The sequence below is a fragment of the Acipenser ruthenus genome, chromosome 28 (genome assembly GCF_902713425.1).
Source record: "Acipenser ruthenus chromosome 28, fAciRut3.2 maternal haplotype, whole genome shotgun sequence".
Lineage (NCBI taxonomy): Eukaryota > Metazoa > Chordata > Actinopteri > Acipenseriformes > Acipenseridae > Acipenser > Acipenser ruthenus.
Genome location: NC_081216.1, coordinates 644,781 through 656,773, shown reverse-complemented (window position 1 = coordinate 656,773; position 11,993 = coordinate 644,781). Strand labels below are relative to the sequence as shown.

General features: G+C 35.8%; 2 protein-coding genes across 2 annotated transcripts; one reads left to right on the top strand and one right to left on the bottom strand.

Annotated features, from left to right (window-relative positions):
- Positions 1–2,453: 2,453 nt before the first annotated feature.
- Positions 2,454–6,301, bottom strand: vps25 (vacuolar protein sorting 25 homolog). Its single transcript, XM_034057258.3, has 6 exons — positions 6,138–6,301; positions 5,183–5,328; positions 4,903–4,956; positions 4,712–4,800; positions 3,976–4,051; positions 2,454–3,725 (listed from the first exon to the last, which is right to left on the bottom strand). Exons 1-6 carry the CDS (start codon positions 6,182–6,184, stop codon positions 3,613–3,615), a joined length of 525 nt encoding a protein of 174 aa, XP_033913149.1. The 5' UTR covers positions 6,185–6,301; the 3' UTR covers positions 2,454–3,612.
- A 75-nt stretch (positions 6,302–6,376) lies between these two features.
- Positions 6,377–10,922, top strand: cntd1 (cyclin N-terminal domain containing 1). Its single transcript, XM_034057257.3, has 7 exons — positions 6,377–6,999; positions 7,703–7,778; positions 7,980–8,148; positions 9,037–9,199; positions 9,540–9,684; positions 10,019–10,115; positions 10,278–10,922. The coding sequence occupies exons 1-7, from the start codon at positions 6,798–6,800 to the stop codon at positions 10,389–10,391; spliced, it is 966 nt and encodes a 321-aa protein (XP_033913148.3). The 5' UTR covers positions 6,377–6,797; the 3' UTR covers positions 10,392–10,922.
- The last annotated feature ends 1,071 nt before the right edge of the window (positions 10,923–11,993 follow it).

Here is an 11,993-nt window from a genome sequence, read left to right as displayed (position 1 = left end):
TGCAGCCTGAACTCTCAGCGGGCGAGCCCGTAACTGGATCCCTGCACCCACGCGCAGGAGCTCCTCCCAGCGCCCAGTCTACTCATTCTTCAATCGCAATTCTTTACTGAGGAATGCGCCCGTGACATTGCTTTAAAGATAAAGCACTTGGCTTTAGGGTTAGAGGGGCCGCTGACGAGATTTAAGGTTAGGGTTATGGTTAGAGGGGCCGCTGACGAAATTTAGCTGTGCTCTTGCTACTTCCAGCCCGTATGTGAATCGCCTGCCAATATTTGTTTGTTTGTTTGTTTGTTTTTATCACTTTGACCTGGCCCTGATTCAGATATTCTTTATCCTCCTCAATTCGGCAGTGTAGAAATATTCTGTTTAAAACTATTTTCCGGGTGAAACATGTAAATACACTGCAAATACTACATTGGATTACATTCAGATATAGTAGTTTCTGGCCTTGCTATCTATCTATCTTATATATATATATATATATATATATATATATATATATATATATATATATATATATATATATATATATATATATATACACAAAAATGTTTCACATGGAAAATCTATACCATCTAGAAAACGCTGATATCTTTAAAAAAAAAAAAAAAACAGTAAAAAATCCATTGTTTATTTAATCCTCCAAAACCAATTTATTAAAATAAACCTTTTTTTTTTTTTTTAAGTATTTTTGAATGAATTAAATCTGTGGGGACATAGTAATTACATTACATGATTCCTGAGTCTGACTGGAAATGCATGCATGTATTATTGTTAATTCTTCATTTAGCAGACGCTTTTACCCAAAGTAACTTACAGATCCTAGGGGGTGAGCTATGCATCACAACTGCTGCTGCAGAGTCACTTACAAAGACCACAGTTCTACATCTCATCTGAAGGTCGGAGCACAAGGAAGTTTAAATGACTTGCTCAGGGTCACACACACACACAGTGAGTCAGTGGCTGAGCTGGGATTGAACCAGGAACCTCCTAGTATCAAGCCCCTTTCTCTAACCACTAGGCTACAGCACATTAGTTGTATTAATCAGTTGTGACACAAAGCAAATGTACAGCAAGCACCTATTTATTTCTAAGAGTAATTGTGGATTTGATTGGGGTCACGTTACAATGAGTGAGACGGTTATGTTTTTAAATCGAAGGGATTGCTTAGATTGGCTGAGCTGCCGTGTGTGGCATGGAAAAATGCGTCCAACACGTGATTCGGGATGAGAAATACTGAGCAAGCTACAACAGCCTACACAGTGCAGTGTGAAGCAAGTGGCCCTTTGTATCAGAAGTAAGGGTGCTGCTGGATTCTATTTACTCTGCCTGTCAGAATCCCAAGCGAATGTCAGTTTAAGGGTCGTGGCTACATTCCAAATTCCATATAATGTGGGGAGGGGAGGGGGGATAGTAATGTAACTCAATAAAGGAGTCAGTGTTTGCCATTGATAAATATTCCATCTCTGCTGTCCGTCTGGCTACTGATTGACCCCTTAGCTTGGCTCACGTCGTCACAGAAACAGAGGCACGCACGCGCGGCACAGAGATTTGACATTTGGAAGCACCATCACGAGGTCCACGCTGTGAACCCCTCTGTGAAATCCACTGGTGTATGCAATGAGCTTTCTTTTCGTTCAACATTTAATTTGTTAATAAGGTTCAGTAAAGCACGATGCATTAGCAACATGTACTAAGCGAAGACCTAACTGTAAAGGGACACCTGAAATAGAAGAATAAAAAAAAAAAGTAATTACAAATCTAAAGGGGCAGTAAAAAAAAAAAAAAAAAAAAGTGACTTTATACCTTCTGTGTGTGGCTTATTCCTCAACACCCAGCACACAGCAATACATGTAAGCTTTCTTAAGGGTGTGACACTACCCAGCTCTATGGTAAAGAAAGGATCCCTAACACAATCTTCACTTTAATCCCCACTATTTCTCTTTCTTTCAACAGCAGGATGAATTATGGAAGAATGCAGGTAAAGAGAGTTTAGTGTGGGAAACTGCAGACTTCAATTTTAACATGTTCCTCCTAAGCTATTTAATTACAGTAGGTGCTGTAATTTGATCATATTCACAACAAAGTGTTTTTATTTGAGGTACACTGCTGTAAACCGGATTATAATAACTAGGTTAAGACTGCTTCTGGAGTTAGAAACATAAAAGCTTAACGTTCTAACTCTATAGGACTTTAAACCTATTAAACTTACTGATCTTTTTAGATTAGGCAACTCCTGCTATGAAAGACTTAATTAAAAAAAAAAGTCTTCAATAATGCAAGCAAACACAGTATCGTTACAATTCAGTCTATTTTATCAATGAAATGTTAGTAAAATTAACCTTTTAATTTGCAAGGGTATAATAAACACCCTCTCCATCCCTCAAACACACAGGTGGACAAGCAACACAGAATACAATTCTGCAATGATTTACAATCTGCAAAGCAAAAAATACTCAAATAAATAAAACAAGCACGTTTTAATTGTGTGTTCTTACTCCCTACCACCACCAAAGCACCCAACAGTATCCGTTGTACAGTATATTTTATATATGTCAGCATTATATCACTTTACAGGCCAAGTAAAAACATGCAATCACCACTCTTTAGAGAGTGGATATGCTGTACAGTGTGTAGTTTAGCAGACAGAGGCTATTTGAATGTAGCGTTTGTGATTAACACACATATCACCGTTTAAAACTCAACACTCTCTCAACACCAGCGTGCTGGGAAAGCACCTACAATGAAACACAATGTAAATTCAGAATAAGGACTATACATTAACTTACCCTTTAAGACATAATGCAAGTAGGTGTAAGACTTCCTTAGAAGTCCTATATACAATACTGACAGCCTAAAGTAAAAAACAAACCAAAAAAAAAAACCCTGAATGGTTTGGACCTATTCAAATTGAAATGCAGTGCCATACAAAATACCTGTGTTATTGCTTGTGTGAGCTCTTTCACTCCAGACTATAACAACGTTGTATCATTTAAATGGAGAAAAAACACAGAATCAAACAAATAAGTATAATTGTTATATATATATATATATATGCATGTACACTTACTTATATTCTAAGTATGTACACTTGTGTATTAAATACCATAGATAATATAATACATTAAAACTTTACAGGCGGCAAAAACATTACATAGCTGTTTTTTTTTTTTTGCTTTAGGCCATCGCCAAAAAAAAGGTAGTCAAACATGATATCACTTTTCAAACAGACAAATGTACAGCAGTATAGCCTCCACCAGCTCCCTCCCGTTAAGTGTGTTTAACCATTATGAGGTTCCAGCTCACCGCTGCTTTTTCAGTATAACTAGATCGTCTGCTGCAGTACAAGCACACAAACAAGGAAGCCGTCTTTTATATATATATATTTTTGGTGGCGCTGGAAAATACTTTTATTGCAGTTGGGAGTCTGACAGACAAGTTTTATAATTTATTCTGTATATTAAATAAAAAAAAGGCATTAGCCTAATATTATAAACATAAGCCTCCCGATAGAACTGTATCGTGTCCTCTCCCCACCCCCCACCACCATCACCACCTCATGAAACTAATGTGACATCCGCTCAGGGGATCAGTCTGCAGTCACAGAAAACATCAAAAGAACTTGACACCTTTGCTGTCATCGAGAGTAATAATTTCTGCTTTTCTCTCCAGCTGTAAGGCTTGAAGTGATCTCAGCAGCATCCAATCCTCCAAACCATGGAATTCTAAAACAAAACAGGAGAAAATAAAATTTAAAAAAAAAAACGACTATTACCAAAGCCATGTTTCCGTCTGCCATCGGGATCAACTTGAAAGTGCTTCGAAAATAAATGTTGCAAGGTGGATAATCAGACAGCATTAAAACAGCTTGAATCGCCTGCATAATTTACTTATATGAAGCAGCAGCTTAGTTAATTAGAACACATTTCAACAATACAAGTCTTTATCTGGTCCAATTAAATATCCAAAATGTACCTTCATTTTCAGTGTCATCTCCATTGGAGAGCTCATATAGTGTGAACACAGAGTTTGTCATTCCATTTTTTGAAACCTGAAAAAAAAAAAAAAAATTTGTATCAAATCTTCTTTAAATATATTTTCTTTTTTTTTTTTTTAGACTTTACTAATCAAAGAGATAGTAAATATTCTCCATAATATATCACAGTACAATATTCTGGCTCCTTAACATAACTGATAGTTTAGCAAAGTTAACACACAACTTACTTGGGACAGACATACCTGTTTTAGTAATTATGTCAAATTGATGTGCCTTACGCCAATGTCGAATAAAATTGGGTATTGCACAGAAATAAGATTTTTTTAAAAATCAGATGAAACTGTCTAGGCATGATCATATGTAACAGTTTTATGACTTGTATTGCAATGTGTTTTATGATCCTGGAGCCAAAGAGTCAATAGAAATTCAAATCTTCAGAAGCACCATTAGATTTAGATAGACAGGTATATTACAGCGAGTTTCACTAACCCAACGTCAGACACACACTATATAAATAAGAAGTACTTTTGCACACAGTGAGATGGATTCTCGTTTTAGAATTTCCATCTTCTCATTACCTTGTGGGAAAATAAGCATTGTTTTAGAATAACAAAAAAGGGTAGCCTGGAAAACAAGCTGACCCCCGTTACAAAGACGAAAAAAGAACAGGGGTAGCAAAAGAAAAAAAAGAAAAAAAAAGGAAATGCTTCTTACCCATTGATATATAATTTTTCCCCATTCTTCTGGTCGCCTCCACATTATCAAACAACGTGTTTTGTTTTTATCTATCCACTCCAAGTTCCCTGTAAATTTAAAAGAGAATAAAAAAAAAAAAAAGAAACACATATACTCAGTTTGAACCAGAGCTGATAACTCAAAAACAAACAACACTGCAATCTACCAACCTTTTTTTCTGAGCTCTTCAAATATAACTTGAATAGTGTCTGTTGAGAGTTTCCCTGAAGCCCGGTTTAAGGAAAACTTAAAAAACAGATTTAAAAACTCAAAACCATTGGAAGGTCTTTTAATTCAGATACAAGCGACTGCGGTAAGCACAAATAACCCATTTAAAAGTAATGTTTTAAAATGATGTCATACACTTGCCAGCCAAGCTGCATAGCCCCTAAATACTGACAGCTGTCTTTTCTAAATAACTTTAATTAGATACAGAGGGTGAAAGGATACTCTGTATTTTCTTGTTGTTGAAGACTGGGCTCTCTTGGGCCTCCATTACATCCAGTGTGTAGAGTTTCTGATGACGACAGTAAGACAGCGCCAAGGAGCACCAGGCTGTCAGCTGCTTCTGTCGAGTATTAACATTGGGCTGTAGCCTGTAAAATAAGTACGTGTGTGTGTATATATATATATATATATATATATATATATATATATATATATATATATAGTTTAAAGTTTATTTTTGCATGTACACAAATGTTTAAAGGTCTAAAAAATATATTTATTTCACAGCGTTTATGAAAAAGCCCTTCTTCCACTGTGTCCGAAACGTCCTGAAATTATATATATATATATATATATATATATATATATATATATATATATATATATATATGTGTATATATATATTTTTTTTTTATATTTTAATTTTCTGTGTACACTCGAGTATAACTCCTTTAAAAAATGACTTGGCGTGTATGTTCGTGAAATGAGAACCATACCTTATAAAAAAAACCATGTACACCATTTACAATATGTCCATAAATCATTTCTAACGTGTAATTTATAAACAAAGACGTATTTAAAAAAAACAAAACAAAAACATATCTAAGGAAGTCACTGACTGACTGAATACGATCAACTGAAACACATCAGCTACACAGTTTGACAATTTGACAATAACATTAACAGTTTAGTACAGAACAGTACAAACTATTTGTTTTATTAAAATTATGCAGGGTGGCGATTTCATACTAAACCCGAAACGATGACAGTTTGCACAAAGTTCCGTCTGTGTTTGTCGATACTTGCCGGTTTGGTGTATTTATAACAGGAAGTTAGTGAGTCCTGTTGCTTTCAACACGGGAAGGCGACCCCTTACCTAGTTACCAAAACCGCGTCATACATACTGCATACTAAATTATGTTTAATGAAATGAAAGACAACAACAACAACAACTCACGTAAAGAAGGGAGGAAAACTGTACTGCCAAGGCCACTCAAAACTCATGGCTGGACAATCCCGTAACCAGGAAGTGAGTGCAGCCGCAAATACGTTCCCCCGCACCCCACCCGTAGGTAGAAGCACGGAGAGGAGGCGGATAGTTCCTTAAGAAAATGGCTGTTACCAATGTTTTAAAAGTGCCTCCTCAAAACATGTACAATGTGCGCCACCTTCTGAGTACATGTACGAAATGTAATACAACACTTCGTGTTTATAACAGATGCGCACTGTATGCATAGCTCGGATTTTAAACTGTCGAATTTTATCGTTTTATGATTGTGCACAATTGTAAATAGGAAATGTACTAAAACAAAACGCCGATTCTTTTTTAAAATACATATTCTTACATAAGTTTTAGTTTATCTGTAACGCCTCAACATTATATACAGCTCCGCGAGTAGTACTAGGCCTCAGTATGACGTGTTTTTTTCTGTCAGTTTCGCTCGCGAGTTTTTTTTTTTCTTCTGGAAACTAATTTTTCGTTTTTGGTGTTTTTCGGGAACCTCAGAACTCAGTTTTGACGGGGGAAAAAAAAGCTCACCCAATCTATTGTATTATATTCCGATTTGGTATTGTGAAATGTGAATTTGGTTATTTTTATTTTAAAACAGAGTTTGAAATGGAGAGCAAACCCCTCAACACGCCTTCTTTCAAGATGCGAACAAGAAGTTCAAATTCATACAAACGACAGGAGCTGAAGTTCGGCGCTGCGCCCCACGACATGCTGGCAGATTTTCTGATTAATTTAAACGGTAAAAATAGAGAACATTTGGAAAATGTGTCGGAGCACGCTGGGACTTTCAAGCAAAGTAGACTAGTAGGTAGGTAAAGCCTATAATGTGCCCAGAGACACGTGTGTGTGGTCTGTCGGCCGCCTTGTGTTTTCATCCTTGAGAAAGTTACATCACAAGTTATAAAATAACAGGCAAAAACAGACCTATTCAGAAACAACACTTGCGCGAAGTGCTTTATATGGATTGTAACCAACGAAACGATTCATGTTTACCAATACCCACACTTCAATTCGATATATATATGTCTACTGTATACAGTTTTGAGAAGCACAAATAAATGCTATAAGATACCATACCAGGTTAAAAAAAATAAAAGCGCTTTCCATGGTTTACTTTCAGGTAGTCTTGCACCTGCTAGGCTATTTAGCCCAGTTGAAATTGCCTAGGAAATGAAACAGTAACAAATTACTGTAGTAGTGTACACGATATTATTTTTATAAATGAAAATACACGTTTGCTGTAATAATATCATTGCATTTATTCTAAACCTTTACATAGCAAATCGAAGTAAAAGTGTTAATGGAATTATTGAGTTACAAGTCCCATAAGCTTGTTTTCTCAAATATACCTACCGGTAAGCAACCAACTATTATTGTAACCTGGCACATAATGGTCCCGAAGCAAAATAAGGGAGCCTTCAGCAAACACACGGAGATAGGACACTTTTAAGGCAAATTGCATTTTCATTTTGTATTGATGAAGTACAGCAATGTTTTGTATTTGCTTCCAGAGTCTGTTTTCCTGATTTGTGAAGTGTTGAGACTGGAGCCGTTCACTGCATATCAAGCAATAGAAATCTTAGAAAGGTGCGTAAACACACATTTTCCTTTTCCTTGGTAGATTGATTTTTTTGTTTTGTTTTAATGCTGTATGTACAGCGGCAGTAGCTGCGGGTGGGGACATTAGAGCCATGCCATTTATAATAATACCATAAGCGCCCATCGGCAATGCTTTTTTTTTTTTTTTTTTAATATATATACGTACGTCATAAATTGCTTGTCTTACAGGTTTATGATCAATCACATTGAAGAGATGTTTGTTGCTGCTCTGCCATCTGGCGCTGACGGAGGCAAAGGAGACATTTACGGCTCTCTGCTCATAAAGCTGAGCGACAAATTTATGCTTCTGGTCTTTTCCTGTGTCCAGTTAGCTAGCAAACTTGCACTCCACTGCAGGGTAAGTAATTCAGCATTCTGGAAACTGTTCAATGCTGCTTTATATGTACAGTACTATGCATTTACAATTATATGACACAGTATAGTCTTTTCTGAAGATCGACAGTTAAAATATGATTTTGTATGCTGCAGGGTTCTTTAGCCATCATCTGAAATAATTAAGATTTTTAAGGGGCTAATGTAGTTCAGAAATATACTACAGACATTTTAAATACAGTGCTACAATACCAGAGACCCGTGGAACTTTAAATTAAAAGTTAAAGTATGATTAACTTGACCATTCTGCTTTAATTAAAACACAAAGTCACAAAGACTTTGGATAAATGGATCCCTAAGCCATTTATAACCATTGGTGGCTAGTTGTGACCCTTTGTTGTTCTGCAAATGTGCTGGAATAGGTCTTGCATTAATTAACGAGTCGTTAATGTAAACATATATCTTATATAATGCATGAGTTATAATTGGACTATAAGCAGCTAGAGGGCACTTCTGAGTTTTAATCTGACGGGTAACAAACGCTTTGACTCCAGGAAGTATGTTAATGGATTGTGGCATTTGGATGCTAAATAAAATGCTTCATGTGATTTATTCAAAAGATTTTCCAAGTCGAAACAGGACCTGGTCTTTTTTAAAAAAAAACAGGGTTTGATAAGGGGATAAGCATTTACATTATGAATGCCCTCTCTGTGCAGTTTATTTTACATAGCTGAGACTCGCATTTAATAAATCTGAACCCCACAATCCTTTTAGAGTGATACACTGAGATTTAGCAGGAAAACACAATGCATTGTTTGTTTAAGGTATGCAACTGGATTAAAAAAAAAAAAAAAGAAAACAATTGAATTCAGCCATGTGACAAATTAAGTATTAATGCATCTTATCTGTACAGATTGTTGACAACAGCACTGCTGTTAAGTTCTTGCAGTCTTTGGGTTACTCCTATAACAAAGAAACATTACTGGAGTCGGAACTTAACATCCTGAAAACGCTAAATTTCTACATCAACATTCCAAATCCACTTACTTATGTTGAGACGCTGTTGGAAGTTTTGGGTAAGTGCAGTGTGTAAGAAAGAATACAGAGATTTTCCAACTCGTTACACTTTCCTTTTCAGAATTTTAGATTAGCTGGAAGGAAATGCTTTAGATCAAGCATGTGCATTTAGTAGAATAAATATTGGAATTGAATTAACACAATTTTCTGACACTCTGCCTCGGCCAAATATAGATGTCTTATTTTCAAGTGTGTCCAAATATGATGGATCTATTCAATGAGAGAGTGAGTAATTACATTTAAAACAATAAAAAAAAAAACATTAAAATAAACAGATTTCTGCCTTTTTTGTGCTATTTAACTTGGCAGCAATAAATCTTATAAAAACGCTTCTTTCAGGATACAATGACTCAGATGTTCCCATAAAGTATCTGCATAAGATCAGTCAGCTAGTGCTTCAGTTCGTTTACCTTCAGAGAAATCCAATTTATCATAACTTACTAGTGGCTACAATTGAAAATTCAGCTCCTAGTGAAGTTCAGAGGTATGCTATTTTTTAACATGTTTTTTAGTATGATTTGTGAATTTTAAAATGGATTCTTTACAGGATTTTATACAATTTTTTTTTTTCTTGACAAGGCACACAAAGCCATGGTAAATGTTCAGACAATTACTGTCGCTTTTAGCTAACATAAGTGGGAGCCCATGACAGATATTAGCTCACGTTAAAACTTAAACCACAAAAAACTTTACAGGAATTTTACATTAGACCAACGGATGGATGAACAAACAGAATTCAACGTTCATTACCCTACATTACTCATGATTTCTTGTACTGTGTTAAAACGGTAAAAAGGCTTTTTTTTTTTTTTTCACAGAGTGAAGTTTTTGTCAGTCAAAGAGGACAGCATGCTTCTAGCAGTTAGTGTTATTGCAGTTAGTGCCTTCATTCTTAACTACACCACATGGGACCAGGTAAGACTTGAGCAATAATCAATTGCAATCTATTCAAAACAAGCTACAGCAAAATATTTGTTTTGCAAAATACTTATAACCTGTGACAAATCCTGCAAATACTTCACATACAAATTAATTGCAACGATTTATAAAGATAATTATTTTTATTTTTTTTTGTAGGTACTCGAGGAGTTAAGATGTATAACTGGAATTAATGGAGAGAGCATCTCAGACTTCTCGCACATTATATTAAAAGAAATTATGGGAACCGGAACACCTTTAAAATCCCTCTGAAATAGAACGAACTGTGAGTCAACATGGTGAGATGCAGAAAGTACTTAACATACTGGCTGCAACACATTTTTAAAACGTTATGGATTTACAGTGGGCTACACAAATCTGAATTGGAATCAAATGTATTATCTGGTCTGTGATCCGTTTGTGGCACAGCGAGTACCATTTATGCATGCAAATGGAGCTGGAAAAAAATGTTAACTTACTTCTAGCATCTCACATATTACTCTTAGTCTAGCCAGTTAAGTGTTTTTTTTTAGTGACAATGCACAGGTAGTGAAACACCTACCTAAATGTACTGCTGTACAGTATTTGAGTGGCTCAGAACCCTTGTGGTCTCTGTTATTTCCACATTTTGAAAAAGTTAGATTTTTGGAAATATATATATATAAACATTATACAGTAGATAGCTGGGATGAAATAAAATGATCTCAACATTTTCTGAAATGTGTTTCTGTAAGCCTGACGCATACCAAAAGTCACTGTTCTAAACCACTCTATTTAAATAAAAAATAAAAATAAGTCTTGTTATTTTCTGTTGACATCAGATTCTTTGTTTGATAAGAGTTAAAGGTTGGTTAAATGTAGAAAAGATGTGATTTAAAAGCACACAGATAACAACAACACAAAGGCCAGTGAATGAGTTTGTGTATCGGGTCTTGTCTCAGATATGTGCTTCCAAATCTTTATATTCATACAACGTGGAAAGAAAAGGCACAACAATAGTCATTTTGAAAATGAGGATTTTTTTTTTTTTTTTAATTTCAAATTTCCAAACACAAGCATAAGTGATGTTCCGTTGAATATTTTTGATCCTACAAAACCCTCACACAACAATAATGCAATATATGATTCACAGTGTAAAACTCTATGGGGTGAAGAACTGTGTAGCTTAGGTGTGTCTACGTGGGGAGTGGTTTCCATGGGTCAAGACCTGTGTTTTATTCTCTGAGCTGTGATCGTCTTCATCAGGTACCGTTCCTGTGAAGTGAACAGCACTCTCTAAAGCTGTACATTTCTACTCAACCTGCTATTCCAGGGCTATTTCATGTCACCAACATTCTTTATTTAATTTCTTACAGCTTAACATCCTATTAGGTGTGTTTCCCTTATTAAAAAGCTTGCCAGGGTATTTGTGCATATTTTCCCATGGTTATACATTGCATTTACCATAGCTTACCCTGTTTGCATGCTTTTTTTAATATGCTTTACCGTGCCTCTCTGTGCTTTACAATGCTTCCCTGTGCTTTACCATAGCTCTCTGTGCTTTGCAATGCTTCCCTATGCTTTACCATAGCTTTCTGTGCTTTGCAATGCTTCCCTATGCTTTACCAGACCTCTCTGTGCTTTACAATGCTTCCCTATGCTTTAACAGACCTCTCTGTGCTTTACAATGCTTCCCTATGCTTTACCAGACCTCTCTGTGCTTTACAATGCTTCCCTATGCTTTACCAGACCTCTCTGTGCTTTACAATGCTTCCCTATGCTTTACCAGACCTCTCTGTGCTTTACAATGCTTCCCTGTGCTTTACCAGACCTCTCTGTGCTTTACAATGCTTCCCTATGCTTTACCAGACCTCTCTGTGCTTTACAATGCTCCCC